This window comes from Eucyclogobius newberryi, unplaced genomic scaffold (genome assembly GCF_026437365.1).
Source record: "Eucyclogobius newberryi isolate DKJ021-1_F unplaced genomic scaffold, fEucNew1.0.hap1 SCAF_19, whole genome shotgun sequence".
NCBI classification, from domain to species: Eukaryota; Metazoa; Chordata; class Actinopteri; order Gobiiformes; family Gobiidae; genus Eucyclogobius; species Eucyclogobius newberryi.
The window spans coordinates 32,893,097-32,911,024 of NW_027315823.1; the positions used below are offsets into that span (position 1 = coordinate 32,893,097).

General features: G+C 40.7%; 2 protein-coding genes across 2 annotated transcripts in view; both read left to right on the forward strand.

Annotated features, from left to right (window-relative positions):
- LOC140366044 (guanine nucleotide-binding protein G(i) subunit alpha-2-like) overlaps nucleotides 1–2,014 on the forward strand; it is a 57,787-nt gene extending 55,773 nt beyond the window's left edge. The window contains exons 8-9 of the mRNA XM_072452700.1: nucleotides 233–441; nucleotides 1,116–2,014. Of these exons, the coding sequence (XP_072308801.1) occupies nucleotides 233–423 (191 nt within the window). The 3' untranslated portion in view covers nucleotides 424–441; nucleotides 1,116–2,014. The remainder of the gene's footprint in view (nucleotides 1–232; nucleotides 442–1,115) is intronic.
- Nucleotides 2,015–5,570: 3,556 nt separating this feature from the next.
- Nucleotides 5,571–8,592, forward strand: LOC140366045 (PAK4-inhibitor inka1-like). Its single transcript, XM_072452701.1, has 3 exons — nucleotides 5,571–5,658; nucleotides 5,772–5,816; nucleotides 7,486–8,592. The coding sequence occupies exons 2-3, from the start codon at nucleotides 5,793–5,795 to the stop codon at nucleotides 8,464–8,466; spliced, it is 1,005 nt and encodes a 334-aa protein (XP_072308802.1). The 5' UTR covers nucleotides 5,571–5,658; nucleotides 5,772–5,792; the 3' UTR covers nucleotides 8,467–8,592.
- Nucleotides 8,593–17,928: the final 9,336 nt, after the last annotated feature.

Consider the following 17,928-nt stretch of genomic DNA (forward strand, 5'->3'; position numbering starts at 1 on the left):
TTACGATCTGTAATTGTCTTAGAAGTTATTTGACTTTTTTACAGCTCAAATTCTCCAAAATTCTCAGTAATTCAAAGATAAATGTTGAGCCATAAAAACATTGCCCCTCATATATTGAACGATAAGTGGATATAGTCGTTAAGTCGTATAAAATGGTTTGGAGTGTAATGACATCCATATTTGGTTCTCCGCTCTCGTGTGGTCACCTCTAAACCCCTTCTGTCCCGCTCAGGTCCAAACACAAATGAAGACGCCCAGGCCTACATCCAGGCCAAGTTTGTGGATCTGAACCGGAGGAAGGACACCAAGGAGATCTACCCTCACTTCACCTGCGCCACCGACACCAAGAACGTGCAGTTTGTGTTCGACGCCGTCACCGACGTCATCATCAAGAACAACCTGAAGGACTGCGGCCTGTTCTAACCCGCCACACCAGCACCGGTGAGTGAGGGGACATTATATACAGATACACAGTAAATGTCATGTTTTTGATTTATCACCGTGCCATGGCAATAAACTATTCAAGACTAAATACAATCTTTTGATGGGGCAAATGTGCTGAAAGAATCCCCTCTGAACAGGAAACGCCTTCAAGCAAAAGGACAAACTACAAAATATATTTGAATATACAACTCACAGCTCAAAACAATATTTTATACTTAATTCTGAATGGCTTTGAGTCATAAAAAATACAATCTGAAATGACAACACACATGTAACTCTGTTAGTTTTGAATAAAACGATGCTCAGTATTAGAACAATGACCTGACATAAGATGATCAATATTTGGTATCGATTCCCTATCCTCAGATACTGCAATTAACCATTAAAAACACAAACATAGCATTACTAACTTCAAATATTGATGTTTACATCATTTTAAAGCTCAGAACCTACAGAACTGTTACCGAGTTTATTTGACAAGGTTTTGTTGTAAAGTGACTGTAATGGGTGTACACGTAACATTATTAGTGTTAGTAAGGTATTAACAGCTCTTCGGTATCGGAACTAAACAAGTAGAATCAGTGCGTCCCGAGTTACAGCACAGGCATATTTGTGAAACGTTCCAAACAGCAATGGTAAAGGTTAAATCTTCTGTAACTCTTGTTTTTCAGATTACTTGAACAGTTGAAATGGAGGGAGAAACCCTGCACTGGCTCCAGCTCCGATCTCCACTTTTTTCTCTAAAAGACTGAGACCAATCCTGCACCACACGCATTTATGACCATTTTATTCTTTATTTCACGAGAGGACGCGAAAGAGGAAGGAGTTTTTAAACCGTACATTCATTTTACCTTTACCTTGATGTGCAAATTATTCAACTTTTAATCATGTTTTTTTTTTTAAGAGTGAAGGAAGAAGCGCAGACAGGGACATTGTAACGTTTCAATGAAACATCAATGTGTTTTTATATCATGTTTACAAAAAAATCATAGTTGACCATATTCTATTGTGCGTAATTGGATCAGCCAAGCTCTGCTTAAAATTACCCAACATTCCATAAAAATATTTGAGCAAAACTGGCAGAATATCTGGTAAATGTTGATTGTATTCCAAATGTATATGTATAATTTTATCACTATTTTCTATCTGTCGCAGTATGTTGTGCCTTGACTTGAGTTTACAATGACTCCTAATGTATTCCCTTTAGTACTGTCTGTGTCTGACCTACTGTTCACACATGGATATATATATGTGTATGTATATATGTATATGTATATGTATATATATATATATATATATATATATATATATATATATATATATATATATTATTCCTCCATTTTTCTGCTTAGCTCCTATCAATCCAGTATACTGTAGTTATTATTAATGAGATGATATCTAATTCAGAAAATGGTTAGTGTTTTTGGTAAATATTAAATGCTTCAAAGTCCATTTATGGTTTAATTTAAGTAAAATTAGAGATCACCTGAAGTTATGACTTTACTCTCTTTGTGTTGCATAAATACTTTGTACATTGAATTCTGATCATGTAATAAAATGCTCAACTTTGTCTGTTGTTAATTACTTAACTTAATCCTTTTGCCTTTTAATTTCAAAAATGACAAACTTAGAACTATAATTTTTGAAAATATATTGTAACATTTAACACTTTTAGACATATTTCTTAAACTACTATATTAGATCTCAAACGCGCCCGTTCTGTAATGTTTTTCTCGAGTAGTTGGCGCCCTCTTGTGGCCATTACCGCTACTACAATTATACTGCTCTAAGCTCGACGCAGGCTGAGGATAAAAAAAAACTAATCTTTTCGTGAATTAATTGACATTGAGAGATTTTGATAGAGTAAGACAGACCCAAAATTGTAAGAAACGGGGATAATAAACTTCCATATTAAATTCATGTTTTAGAACACATTGCTTGGTATGTACAGTATGTATGTATCAAATTGTAGAAAAGGACTGACACATTGCAGAATGTGTTTGGAACTACTTTATTATCATAACGAGACAGACTGGAAAAGCACAACATTTTACAACAAAGCCAGTTCACCCAAAAAGTATTGTTTTCTTTAGGAGAAAATAAATATATCAGGTTCTCTGTGTAAATCTCACTTTCTACACCATTCAAGCGCCATCGTTGAAAAACAGTGGGACGTTCTGTAAATAAGTGGGTCGAGGGTCAGGGCCTTAAATAAATAACTGCAGGAGAACCAAAAGAAGCACCTAAATGTGAACAGGGCTCCTTTTTGATCTTACTTGCAGTCTGCATTTCTAGTCACCAGGGGGCGCCCCAAGCTAATGACACAAGTGCTTAAAGTTCAGCCAGATTCATTAAACACCAAAAACACATTATAAAATAGATTACCTAATGTCAAGATGATGTACTTAATAAATAATCTTGAGTGTTTTTAAGTAAATGTTGATCTAAGTTGTGCACTGACAGCAATTTAGCCTCATTTCCAGTGTGATATTTATCTTAACAATTTACAGAGGAAAATAATCACGTTTAAAAAGCAATTGATCACATTATTTTCTGTTTGTAGCTTCCTCACAGCTAAACAATTCAAATATATTCCCACAGAATGTCCTTGTATAGTGTTGGCATCCACATTGTCTCTGGACAAAGTGGATAAACTGTAAATGTTAAAAACCAAACCAACTTTTGTGTGGTCGTCATGAAACTGGAAGGTCAGTAGTTTTGACGGCTCCAAACGCTGCCATTGTTTTCTTGTGCAAGACACTTCGAAGGGCCAGTGGCACAAATTGGCAGCCACTTTTCTAACCGTCAGCTCCAGGGCAGCTTAGAAGTAGCTTATGAATGAATAAATGAATCTGCAATGTAAAACACAATTACTTTTTTTGAGAACTTTCCATCTTTGATATTGTATCAAATGATGTGAAGAGCTATATTTACATGCACAAAGAAATCTGCTCATGATCTGATTTTTGGCCTTATCAGATTGTTGAAATGTCACGTTACATCTGATGTGAGTAATCTGATTTGGTTTCGATTGCTCACATTTGTGCAAGTGTTGAGGGAAAAACTAATGTGGCAAAGACAAGAAAGAAAAAGAAAATGTTACAGATTGACAGAATTATTTTAAAATCTGTTGTAGTTTGTCTTCCAAATACTACAGTTACTTCAAAAATCCACTAATTAAATGTTTATAATTATGAGATTTCTTTGTAAACGCAGACCAAAAAAAACAGATATAATTATTGGATTATCTGATTACTTATCTGTTTTTCCCTCGCCTTGTAAATTTACACACTCAGTTCTCAAATAAACCAAAATGCACAGCTCTTGCACGAATGTAAATGGACTTAAACTGTCTTTTTTTACAGGTTTGGACATGTAAACAGGCATCTCTCTATGTTAATGTCGAAGCATCTGCACATGAACAGCTCTCCATCATTTACATCCTCCATCATTCACCCACTCAGCAGCGACGCCCATCGACCTGCTCTCTCCACTCTGCTGAGTGTGTGTTTACAGAGACATTCGGGGCCCCTGTCCAGTGTGTGGCTCCAGGTGGATCAGCCCTGGATCAAATCACCTGCAAACGACCTGATGGGATTAGAGCGAGGGTCTGGTCATTCACATTTATGACTGACATGACGAGGACAAGTCGAGCCTGATGAATCATACATGGAGTTAGTTTTATGCTTCTTTCTCCAGTTTAGACTTTATCATTGTTAGATTGGGCCATTTTGGTGCTGATCATGAGTAAACTTACTTGTAGTATCCTGGCACACTATTCACTATCATTTATTCACCATATATGATTTTACTTGACAGACTGACAAGGTAAATGAACAGATTCACACAGTATGTTTGATAGTGATGGCATTAAGTCTTATTTTGTGCAGTAGGGCAAGTGCAGTTTATCCCATTACAGAGATACACGTGTTTGTTTCTGATCTGGTTTTAAGTGTGGAGTAATTGCACAACATTTTATTTGTTCATACCATTGACTTTGGCCTTGGTAGTTGATTGTGTTTAGCTTTTTAATGGCAGAAGAACTGTTTGCCAGAGGAATGCACTTGGATAACTGTCGAGGAATCAGAAAAAAACATCATTGCCTTTGTCAGTGAACACAATGTGAAGTAATGTAATTCAGTGACAGGGTGCAATGTAAATAATAAGTACAAATAGTGATAAAACAAGATTAAATAGAAGTCACGTACACAATAAGGTATTAGAAATAACTTGGATGAAATGCAAAATAAACATGTTTTTCTTTGGTAAAAGATAAATTCGTCTCTTTTTTAATCTGTTTCCTTTATGTAGGCTATGCTTTTGGTAAAGATGTCTTCATAGAAAAGATTTGTCTCTCTCTTGGACATTTGAACATCTGTCAGTGTCAGCTGGACTCTCTAAAATGAATTCACTATATGGCACAACTGTTCAAATCTGTTTTGTTTGATTTTACTTTCAGTGTCCACTTCCTTTCTGTGTCATAAAAGGTAGCCTATATTAACATCATGAATGAATAACAAAAATGAATGATGCAGAGCAAACCACCAGAGCTAAAATGAATGAACGAGAGCAATGACCCCAAAGATCATCCCCATTCATCAAGTCTGGGGTCACCTCTTCTAATCATGGGGCTTATCGGGCTGAAAGTGTCTTGATCCCGGTCCTATCTAATCTACCTCTGCATTCATCTTCATTTTCTCTCACGTCACACACTTCTTCTTTCTTGTCGTCTTTTGTCCCGTTTGCTGTTTTTGCATATAATCCTCCAGGAGCCTTTACGCGCGAGCCTGTGGTCCGCGCGCTCTGATTGGCTGCTGTCGCCTCGTGTCGCAACAAGCGCGGAGGTGTAAAAGGAGGAGAGGAGGAGAGAGGGAGCAGTCATCACCTCATATGCGCCAGAACCGCCGTCCAGGACGCAACCAGGACGAGTGCAACCGGGACCAGTGGAACCAGGACCAGTGTGCGCAACCGGGACCAGTGGAACCAGGACCAGTGTGCGCAACCGGGACCAGTGGAACCAGGACCAGTGTGCGCAACCGGGACCAGTGGAACCAGGACCAGTGTGCGCAACCGGGACCAGTGGAACCAGGACCAGTGTGCGCAACCGGGACCAGTGGAACCAGGACCAGTGTGCGCAACCGGGACGCGTCTCCGGAGCGCCACACTTTAAAGGGACGAGGACAGATTTCTCTTTAAAAGGCAGTAAAGTCACGGGTGAGTATCTTTACTTTTCCATAAATATATATAGTCTGCCTAGTTACATTCAAAATAACACAGTTTGAGTCATTTTAAACTAAATGACTCTATATATGTATTTTTCTTACTAGGATTGGAATCTTGCTGCACAAATGAAAGGGAAAGATCTTAACATGGTAAGTTCACGGCACAAATCGCACACTTTTGTAGATTAGCAAATTGCGCACAACTTTACGCAAAAAAGTATCTAAATTGAGATTGTATTTGGTCGTTTGGCAATTGGTACAATGTCGACGGAGAAGCAATGCATGGATACAGCAAGAGAAACAGCTCATCTAATGCTCATCTAAAACTCTATTTTTATGTGACAGACGTGGCTGTTTTTCTCTCGCTTCATAGATTCTGTTTAGTGGAAATGTGCACTGACCTATTAATAGTGGCAATAATGCAACGGGCTGGACTGAATCTGTAGCATCTTTTTCAATGTTCAAACAATCCGTCCAGTAAATATCTAGAAAATATAAATCAGTAAATAAATATATACATCTCCAACATTCAAATAGCGTTTATTCTGCGTTTAAATGGCATAAAAGTGTAAATATTACGGTTTAATTTGTCTTGGTTGTTTATCTCTAACAAATACCCTATGCAAACAAAAAAAAATAATAGTAACGATTTACTCTATTAGTCTAAAGTTTGATTGCACTGCACATAACACGTGACATCTCCCCCTCACTCAGACAGTCACATGATCTCTCTGTGCTCTTGTTTTACTTTGAACCAGCAGCTCTAATCCCGACCAATCAGCATCGCACGTTTTGAAATGAAACAGAAGTATTATGAGCCTTTAGTGTGTCACTGGTGAATTTCATATGCAGCTGCTTTCTCTTAAAGGGCCAGCGTGCCCTTTATGCCACTTATCATTTACTTTTGAGTCATTTTAGGCGGCAGTGTCCATCGTTGATCCGTAATATTTGTCTAAACACTGGGCGTTCACTTCACTTACAGTTGGCCTGCTTTGTTTTGAGCTATTGTAAAATCATTTGGTTGCAGCACAGTTCTGATTGGCCCATGTACTGCAAGCCTCAACCTGCCTGGCCCAAAAATTCCCGTGACACTCGTGTACTCATACACAAACAGTCATATTATTAGTAATTAACAGGTCAATTTGGTAACATAGTACATTTCCATACACTCAAGGAACAGCCAATGTTTTTGACCAGTGAAAGCTTTAAAATCACAAAGTAGCATGCCTAAAATATTACAAAAGAATCGCTTGTTATCCTGGAATCCACAATCAAAACAAAGTGAGTGAAAGTCAGCTGGAGGTGATTCAGATCCAAGAATTCACCCCTGAAGTTGAACACATTTTCAACCCGGCAAACAAAGTCCAGATGACGTTTAACCTCATTTTGTGTTAAATGGAATGTCTTTATATAATGTTGTGGCTAGAACATTGTACATACTGAAAAGAGGGACATTTCTGGACTACATTAAAGGCTGTGGTCAGTAATTTAATCAGGTCAATACTTATATACAAGAATTGCCTGTGACGAATATCCTGGTATCCACAATCATCAGCAACAGTCAGCTGGATTTGGGGATATGAAAATGTAGATCCAAAGATTCACCCGCAGAGTTATTGATTTACATTATTACAGGCTCATTTAATCAGACCAGCATCCATACACAAACCATTCACATGTCGGATTGTAATACTTTACATTGTTTCACACATTTGCTTTTTTTTTTTATTTAGCACCAAATCCCACCACAGTCTATTCCAATGGATCATGTTTTAGCTTTACTGTTAATTTAATCCATATTCCTCTCTTGTTTCCTCAGCATTGCCTCCGCGACTCCAGCGACTGCCTGAGAGAGCAGATGGAGTACATGATGCGATCCCTCCAGGACCTCAAAACCCTGCGGAGAACCTGCGTCGACACCCCGAGGCGCCCTCTGTCCCAGCTCGGCAACGCCCAGCCACCTGCTCTGGCCCGGCATTCCGCTTTGGCCCGCGCCTGTCAACAAAGAGCCATCCAGCGCGAGCAACGGGCCCGGTTCCGCATGTCTGACGCCAGCTCCAGCACGTACGACTCGGCCTGCTGTTTGGCGAGCCCGCTGGAAGAAGAGGACGAGGAGGGAGACGCCAGCATCCGCCTCAGATTGAGCCTGGATTTGAGCACGCCCAGCAGCCATCGCAGTTTGGACTTGGACTCTGGATATTCGGAAGCGTCTTGGCAAGAGGAGGCGGTGGTGCTCAGGCGTACGAGGAACGTTCGAGTGTCGTCTTCCGCTTGCCTTCGCACCAACAGAGCCCCGAGCGGTCGGATAAGGCCGAAATCCACTTCCGATGTCTGCTTGGAAAGTTGGTTTGGCCTCTCCGAAGATTGGACGAACTCTTTGCTAACGCGCGGACGCAACAGGCAACCGCTAGTCTTGGGCGATAACAGTTTCGCGGACTTGATTCAAAACTGGATGGACTTGCCCGAGTGTCCGGAGTCGGCGGAGGCCAAGCAAGCGCCGAGACGGACCGGGAAAGGGTTTTTCGTCAACATGAGGAGGAAGTTGGCGGGGTTTTCGAAGAGCGTAGAAGACAGGGTGAAAACGAGGCCGCACGCAGAGGCGATGAGAGATAACAGGGCGGCTAACGCTAACAAACGCATGTCCTGCCCAGTCGTGCCATCGCAGAGCAAAACGCCATTTTTCCACCAGTCTCTATCTGGTATTAACGAACTGGACACGGGCTTTTACCAGTTCTCTGCTTTGATGAAGTCAGGGAATCGACAGCCAATCATATGCAAGGACATTATTGGCTATGTTTGACTGAATCTCCTTCAAATGTAATGGACAATGCATAGAGTCACTTTATTTTCATACCACATTCCTCACTCGTTTATTATTATTCTACTGTGATGCAGTTATTGACCATAAAGACTATTTAAACATGTACTTTCTGTCTGATGTACTTTTTTAAGGACAAACAACATGTTTAAAATATAAGCAATCACACATGCATATTATGGTGTCTATAACGCACAGGTTTCCAAGAATATTGTCCAATATTATAAAAAATATACCGGTATTTGTGCATTTGACACATCCTTCAAGATCAGGAGTACAGAGCTGGAGGATTATTTTACGTTGTATGTTTTTTGCTGAGAGGGGAAACCGGGGCACCCAAAGGAGTCCCAATGGGAGAAAATAAAAACCCCACAGAAGAGAAAAAGGTCACATTTATAGGCTATATATGTCAAGAGTACTAACCAGCCAGCCACTGCACTAAGAAGTATCATTTGATTTAAAATTCACATGAATGGAAAAACAATAATAAAAGACTCACACTGTCACATGTACTTAGAAGGATTTGTAGATCTCAGAGTGTAAACACATGGAGACAGGGCACAGTGTGTCCTGCAGTCCCACGGTTTATGAGACGTGGGTGATTTGTTAAAAGGGGCCCTCACTGCCTCTGCACTTAAGGAAATGAATGTGACTCCATTAGTTTTCATTTGGAAGCTCAAACTCTGCACACATGATGGAATGTTCAGACATGTATCATCTTCATCACTGCTTAATTACTCTTGAACTGAAGGGATCTCAAATGAGTAGGAATGGACTTAAAAGATAACATATTTACTCCATTTATAATGTTTTAAATGTGATTATTTAGGTCTATATACGTGTCAACGATGCGTCAGGATATCACACTCAGGCTAAATTCACACCGGGTCTAAATCTGTTGCTTTCACTAAACTTCATGTTATAGGAGATAAAAGGTCTGATGGACCACACTATTGTCCACGATAATTTACTCATCAATCGTTCATGTCACTGCAAACGTATCCACTCTTTAGTCATTTTCACTCCCCCTCTAAATGAAACACTACTTGACTGCGTAATATCATCTGAATAGTCTGACTCTGAGAAAAGTTATGGCACATGATGAGGTCATGGTGTTGTCCCTCTGGAGGTGACGGGAGGTGAAGCAGCTGCTGCAGTTTGACTTTACTCTGACTTTAGCTTATGAAGCGTGGACTTGTCCCGCTAACAACCTCTCGCTTCAGTCCACTCTCTCTGCCGTGGTCTGGACGGGTCTGGACACACTGGACACACAGCGGAGCAGGTTCAAGTCTCTGCCGTGGTCTGGACGGGTCTGGACACACAGAGCGGAGCAGGTTCAAGTCTCTGCCGTGGTCTGGACGGGTCTGGACACACTGGACACACAGAGTGGAGCAGGTTCAAGTCTCTGCCGTGGTCTGGACGGGTCTGGACACACTGGACACACAGAGTGGAGCAGGTTCAAGTCTCTGCCGTGGTCTGGACGGGTCTGGACACACTGGACACACAGAGTGGAGCAGGTTCAAGTCTCTGCCGTGGTCTGGACGGGTCTGGACACACTGGACACGCAGAGCGGAGCAGGTTCAAGTCTCTGCCGTGGTCTGGACGGGTCTGGACACACTGGACACACAGAGTGGAGCAGGTTCAAGTCTCTGCCGTGGTCTGGACGGGTCTGGACACACTGGACACACAGAGTGGAGCAGGTTCAAGTCTCTGCCGTGGTCTGGACGGGTCTGGACACACAGAGCGGAGCAGGTTCAAGTCTCTGCCGTGGTCTGGACGGGTCTGGACACACTGGACACGCAGAGCGGAGCAGGTTCAAGTCTCTGCCGTGGTCTGGACGGGTCTGGACACACTGGACACGCAGAGCGGAGCAGGTTCAAGTCTCTGCCGTGGTCTGGACGGGTCTGGACACACAGAGCGGAGCAGGTTCAAGTCTCTGCCGTGGTCTGGACGGGTCTGGACACACTGGACACGCAGAGCGGAGCAGGTTCAAGTCTCTGCCGTGGTCTGGACGGGTCTGGACACACTGGACACGCAGAGCGGAGCAGGTTCAAGTCTCTGCCGTGGTCTGGACGGGTCTGGACACACTGGACACGCAGAGCGGAGCAGGTTCAAGTCTCTGCCGTGGTCTGGACGGGTCTGGACACACTGGACACGCAGAGCGGAGCAGGTTCAAGTCTCTGCCGTGGTCTGGACGGGTCTGGACACACTGGACACGCAGAGCGGAGCAGGTTCAAGTCTCTGCCGTGGTCTGGACGGGTCTGGACACACTGGACACACGGCGGAGCAGGTTCAAGTCTCTGCTGCTGGAGCTTTTCAGACCATTTTTATAGTTTTGTTCTGAAACCACAGGCAGCCAGAGTTGGGAAGAATACTTCAAAAATGTATTGAGTTACAGAATACAGAGTATAAACCTGTATTTAAATGTATTTTGTAACTTGTTCTGTTACATGGTCCAATATATACTGTACTCTGAATTACTTAGAATACTTTCACTTTGAGTTGTATTAAAAACGACAGGATTCAAACAGCTTTATTTTTGTTGCACCATTTGTTACACATTTGTTAATCACATATTTTGTTCTCTTTTTTCTTACTAATAACATGCAGTTTGGTGCCTAAATTGTGTGCTCAAAGATAGAAATTTATTCCTTTGATTTTAGGAAAGTAAGTGCATTTAGAATTCCACCAAATGAAACAGGAAAACACCTAAACACAATAAATTACATAAGTTGTTTTTTTTAGACATGTTTTTATTGCAGTAATATGCCTATATCCTTCTTTCGTTTGTTCTACTTTATTTACTCTTTTGTTTAGACTTGGTTTAGTAATGTCATTATGATTAAATGATGCTCTTTTACACCGATGCATCAGACGTTTTACACTAAATGCGGCAGTAATATAAAGACTTTGAGGAATGGCCTGTCTCATCTCCAACTGAAACAGCAGAGTAAGAGGCTTAGAAAAGAACTATCCTGTTGTGTCTCCAGATGTCACCTGTCTTACCGCAGGACGCAGAGGAGGCACAGTTTTTGTCCTGAGGAACGTCACTCCCCTCAAACTGGATCTCTTGTCGACTTGTTGAGCTGCACTAAGGCCTTTGAGCTTTTCCATTTCTATTTCTCTTGTATTTGCCTGCCTAGTGTGCTTGAATCGTGATATTGATTGACCGACTATGAGATAAAACCTTATATTTTGGATCATTTGTTCAAGGCAAACGACAAGACGCATCGCAGGCCAATCATCACCTCTCTCATCCATTCTGATTCACTGAAAATACATTTGACGCTATGAAGATAAGTTTTTTCCACAGCCCCTTCCCATGCTCCTGCCTCACCAATCATGTCCCGTATCAAGGAAAGAGACGGCTTTTTTGCGCAGAGAGGTGCAGGCTGTTACGGGACGCTGTTTGTCTTGACCGTTTATCTAGCTCTGAGAGGAATGTCACTGCTGAGCGAACTTCAGCCGCAAAGTAACGATCTCACTGTAGGACGTCATGAAAACATTTACCCAGCTCCACTGTGCTCAGCTGCACTTTACTGTTTGTGCTGTTTGTAATGGTGACTGTTCTTTCACTTCACAGTAATGCAGAATGTTTGGTTTTGTAAAGGTGGTTAAGTCATAATTAGAATCATCTTCAATTAAATCGAACAAGGATTTTACTGTTGTTTGGTCTGTGATGATGAATAATTGAAAAAGTTAAGTTAAAATAATACTACTGATTTATTAATCTATTACAAATCTGGACTAAACCAAACTAAAAGCATGTCCAAACAATAAAGATGAATCTAAAAAGACTGCAGGTACAAGATTAAAACGATATGTCCAAATTATGACCAAATGATTGAAAAAGGAACATTGCACTTTTCTCCCACAGCAAAATCCAGCCACATTTTACACAGACTTTTGTTAACGTCTCTAAGCCAAATAAATCTGAATATATAATGATAATTTTGATAATGATACTAATGTAATGAATAATCTAATGAATAATCTAATGTCTCTCCTTATAGATATCAAATTAAAAACATAAATAATCATGACTCTAGGCTTGATAGGGATTTTAAAGGATCATATTTTCATTTTCAATCATAATTTTAAGGAATATTTGGTCAAGTTGATTTCAAATCCCACTTTCCTTCACACTTCAGGTGTGGGCAGCTTTTGGAGGAAAACAACACCAAAATCAATCAATAAAAAGGCAACTATTTAACACTGTGTGTCGCTTCTGAACAAGTGCTAATGAGCAGTGCATATTTGAATAGCAAACTTTTATAATGACTTAAACTGTTGCCATCCTGTGTTTCAGGCATTACTGGATCTATGTCGAGAAACAGACCTGTCAAAGACTAAAAAAAACACCTCTTTTATATAGTTAAAGTTCTACTCCTAGAAAATGCAACCCGTGACCAAACAAGAAGCCCAAAATCAGCATAAAGAAGCAGAGTCGTGCCCCTACTCCAGGAATCACTCACATTATCACAGTGAACCTATTGTCTTACATCTTATGACGACACACCTAAACCCTGAATTGCTAATGCACCAACACTGGTCAATCACAGAGCCATAGATTAAGCCGTGTTACCGTTAGCTCTGTTGTTATGGTAATGAAAGTCAAACATCTCCGACTGGGCACGAGACGGACCAGCGCCAGGTACTTTTAAACGTCTGCACTTTTCAAACTCTGCAGAACAAATGGCACCGCCACCCAGGTTCTGCTTACCCATTATATTCCAGGTTAAATAGTAGTTACGGTAAATAGTGTGAGTAGTTTGGCACATGTGGTGATCTATAGGGCAGATTAGCCGGGGTGAACGTGTGTGGTGGTCCAGTCCAAAGTTAGGTCTTCATTAAAACTCTCTGGAGCAGGATCTTGTTCAATGAACCCCGACTCATCAAATTTCGACCATGTTGGAAGGTTTTCACGTCAACAAAGACAGACTGGTCATGCGCATACATTTGGCAAACGTTTAGTCTTATTATTTAGTATAAAAACATGCTGCAATTAGTGAAGCTGAGCGTGGAATCGGCAAAACGCAGAGAACTTGATGATGATTCCCTTTATTACTATGTTTTAGAGGTCTACGAAGGCAATACTCTAATCAGATATTTGCTTTGTCATTTTATGTTTTCATATCACAAGTATACTTTATTTGTTTGTGGTTTGATGCTGACAAGAGATGAAGCCCAGCAACCAATAGGAACATCTCATCTCGTGTAGTTTTCATAGGGTTGGCCTTTGTGTCAAAAGCTCGTGTACCCTTGAGTAAATGTTGTGTTTTCTCCCTAAAAGTACATTGTGAAAGCAAGACTGAGGCAGATGCACGCTGTTTGAATGTAATAATTATAAAGTAATGTATTTTGTCGTGAAGCCAGAAGAGCCAAAAGCAGCGCTCTGATTGGCTGTGCTTGTGTGGTCCACCCCAATTTCATTTCGCCTTCTCCAAGAGGATATTAACAATGCTCCAAAGGGTTTGTGAGAGAAAGGAACAAGTTAAACAGATTAAAATACCTTCCTCTTTCTCCATTTGCAGTGTGACAATTTGGAACTCCAGCTTTAACTGTTTTACAAAATATATAAAGTTATAAACCAATACTTTGAATGGCATTGTTTCTTTTTTAGTTTTATTGCTTACCCTTTTTCCAGTTTAAATGAACATTTGGTCACACATACGACTGTACAACCTTTAAAACTGCTTTTTTTCTTTCAATCTCCAAACATCTTAATTCAACTGAAATCTTGTGAGCTTTATTTCCTCCTCCAGAACAAAGATCCTCTGTGTTTTGTCCAGGTCAGAGGAGGCGGCTGACTGTCCCTCTGTTAGAATAGATTCTCCTCCACCAAACAGCTCTGATCCTGGTTTAGCTCATGCGGTGACAGCATCATGTGAGAGGAGTTTAGGAAAGAAGAGACCTTGGCTAGAGTTTGTAGGAGATACAATTAATGACTAAAGTGGATTAGAGGGGAGTCTTTTTAGCGTTATTGGATATTTTTGGAGCTAATTTATTGCCTACAGCACATAGTTACATTAGAGGAGAACAAGACAGGAAGAGGACCGAAGTGACCCGGAGCTGCTGGGTCATTTTAGACATTTTTGTACTTAATGAATTCATCCATGGGTGTCAGAGTGATGACCAGTTGAGATTGTTGCCATACCAATTAACAATTCTAATCTAATCTAATGGGCAGAAGTCCCAAAACTTCCAGGCTCAAAACATTGGCCAATCAGATGCAACATATTACATTGTGCTCCTATAAAACAATTGAGGTTAGTTGTATCTGTTGCAGGATGAAATATAAAATATTCCTTAAAATAAAAAGACAATAAAAGTCAAAAGTAGTTTCCTATACAAGTTACGTTACACGACACTTCCCTTCTTTGTAGCTGCACTATCAACCTTAAGTTTTGGATCAATGCCCGATTGTAGTTCCCGTATCTGTTGCAGTAAAAAATACTCTTCATGATCATGTGGGTAAATTCACGAGGTCTGAGGGCCGCACTTGGCACAGGGGCCATTATTTGGACACCCCTGATTTAAAGGGAAAAAGAGCCCTCGCTCTGTTGCTCTTTGTGTCATGGTCAAGACTTTACAAATATAACACTTATCAGCACCAGAGCACAGGAAGCGAAGAGTGGAGACGTCTAACTGCCAATGGCCATGATTAATGTATGTTTTTCTTGCAGTACAGCATTAAACATATCTTGCACTTATTCAATTACATGTTATCTTATTTTCCCCTTTCACCAGTCTAACTTGACCTTTAGTTTCTTTGCGTGAACACAAAAGACTCTCCACGGTCCTGCTGTAATCAAATAAAACACGCTAAAACAAACTATATTTAGACATCCACTGCTGGAGCTCCTAAACAGCTGCTTATGGTTCATGGGAATCATAACAAGACGACCCACATATCCCAGAAGCCTTGGCACTTTCTCTACAAACATGGCCCCCCGAGGTCACAGTCTATACTTCCTGTGCCCTGCGCGTCTAAAACTAACCAGACTCCCATGGTCCTAATATCATCTGGTAAGAAAGGATTTTATTTCATTACAGACCAATTTTGAACTGGCTTTTTTTGCGTGTCCGCTCAATTATTGCAGACCAAGAATGTCAGGCTGGAAGGATGAATTAAAAAAGTTCTCATAAAACATTTTGCAGTCTGCAGTTGTAGGCATCGTGTTCCAGCCGAGGATCAGTGAGTGTTGTTTGGCCGAAGAACACTTTTACGTCAGAGGAATTCTCGCAGTATTCGTGACTATGTGTGACCGTTACTGCGTTTGGGCTTAAATCCACCGCGGAAAATGGACCAATCACATCCCAGCATCGTGCTTTTGGTGGTGAAGCGTAAGAAAAAGGTGAGGTGCCCAAATAAACATGGCGGTTGTGATGCTTTGCACAATGGGCGGATCGAGTAGTATTAGTCTGAACCTTTTCCTTCTCACTTTCAGCAGGAGCGACGTCAGACTGATAACGGCTTCATCCAGGTTAGAACAACATTTGGATTGGTTGATGCTGGAGCGTCAGGGCCAGAGGGACGGTCTTCTGTGATTGGTCGTTCCAAGTGATGAAGTTTAGGAACAGGGTTGAAATGTAGGTTAGGAAATGTGGGTTATGGTAAATGTTAGGATGAGGAAAAAGGTTAAAGTTTGGGGAAGTTTAAGTGGGTAAGTGGTTAAAAGGGTTAGGTTTGGGTTAGATAACGTGTGCAGTTGTAATTTATATGAAATACCGGTGGTAAGTCAAACCTTATCTCATTTTACAGCATAAAACAATACAATGTAAAACAGTCAAAAATCTCAACAGTTCAGGGGTGTCATTTATAAAGTGTGTACAAAAATGCTACGTACGTCACTTTCCACGTACAGTTTGGGATTTATACAAATAAAATGAGAAGGTGATCTGTGCTCTGCCTGTGCGCACACTTTCAGTAAGAATGTGACGTAATGTTTTATAAATGAGACCCTAGGGCGACAGAAGTTCGCACAAAGCGTGGCACAAACCATTTGGATCCTTGGGCAAGACGCTCACACTTCTTTCCTTCACAGTCTCCAGTTCTGTCATGAATAATGGCTTTTGTTTGAAATGACAAAGCTGGACCAAAGTACCTAAAAGCCCTGTATATTTCCGTGTGTTTAAGGCCTGTGTGAGTGTCGGAGCCTTGAACTGTGTGTGTGTTTGGGTCAGTGACTGTGACTGTGAGTGGAGTGTGTGTGCCGTTAAACACTGAAGACGCCGGTGCCAAAGGTTCATACGGGACCTGATCACTGTCTGTGGCAAGAGAACAGCCAAAGTTTCAACGTGGTTCTTCTCAGCCTTAAAAAGTTACTTCTTTTATTTTTCTTCTTGGTCAAACACTGTCCCACCTACAGATGATTGCAATATCCTTTTTTGTGTGTTTGGGATTAACTGTCTGACATAAAGTCTGTGAGGCAACTTTGAGAGAACGGCAGGTTTCATGTATTACCTGCGACTTACTCTTTCTTTCTTTCTTTCTTTCTTTCTTTGTCTCATTCAAAAGGCACAATATTGCATTTTTCTTTCTGGAATCAGTACAAAAATGCATTCAAAAGATTATCATTACAATGGAAGTCAATTCAATAGGCCTGTAGCCATTTAAATTGCGTTACATTCTTTGTCATTGGTCACATGTGCACAACGTTTCCAAAAAACAAACCAACAAAACTTGAAATTGACCTGAGTTGAAGCCAGCGCCACATCTGGTGAAACATTCCTCCGGCTCTTTCTGTTGGAGGAGAAAAATGTGAGCGGCGTTCTTCACTTTTCTTCACTTGTGGATGTTTCACCGCCTCATGAACCTCTGTGTGTTTTCACTTCAGGCTGAACAGACACGTTACGACGCGAGGTCAGACACACTCTCACCGTCGAAACAACGATTCACACGTTTGTCCTGGTACAACAGATGCACAGGGACAGTCAATACATCTGGACATAGGCCTAAGTACTTTGTCATTCAGTCTTCTTACTCATTTTACTTATTTACTCATGAGTTTCTTTTCTTTTCTGACTCCATACTTTTACTTCTACTTGAGTAATATTTAGTTTGAAGTAACAGAAAACTCTCCCGTGAGTAAAAGTTTGGGTTTTTCTTCCCACCGTGAGCAATTCTATAATGACACAAGCTTTATGTTGACAATATTAAATGAGTTTGTATTTTTTAAGTAGTATCACATAAAAAAAAGTAAAAGTATTTAGTATGTGTTTCAAATTTCCCACAGACTTCTAATTAATATTAAAGAGTGAAATGTGGTGATTTTAATGATGAATAGTCCAGATTTTTAGTCAATAACTTTCTCAATGTTTCTAGACTTTTTGTATGTTTTATTTTTTTCTCAATTCAAGACTTGAACTCAAATCTTTAGCAGAATGTCACCATGAAAGATGTAGTGGAGTAGACAGTACAAATACCTGCTCTCAAATGTA

What these genes read in the sequence shown, in the direction of transcription:
- LOC140366045 (XM_072452701.1), top strand. Translation starts at nt 5,793, where the DNA reads ATGAAAGGGAAAGATCTTAACATG. An exon ending in AAGGGAAAGATCTTAACATG is followed by an intron (nt 5,817 to 7,485) that starts GTAAGTTCACGG and finishes TTGTTTCCTCAG; the next exon opens with CATTGCCTCCGCGACTCCAG.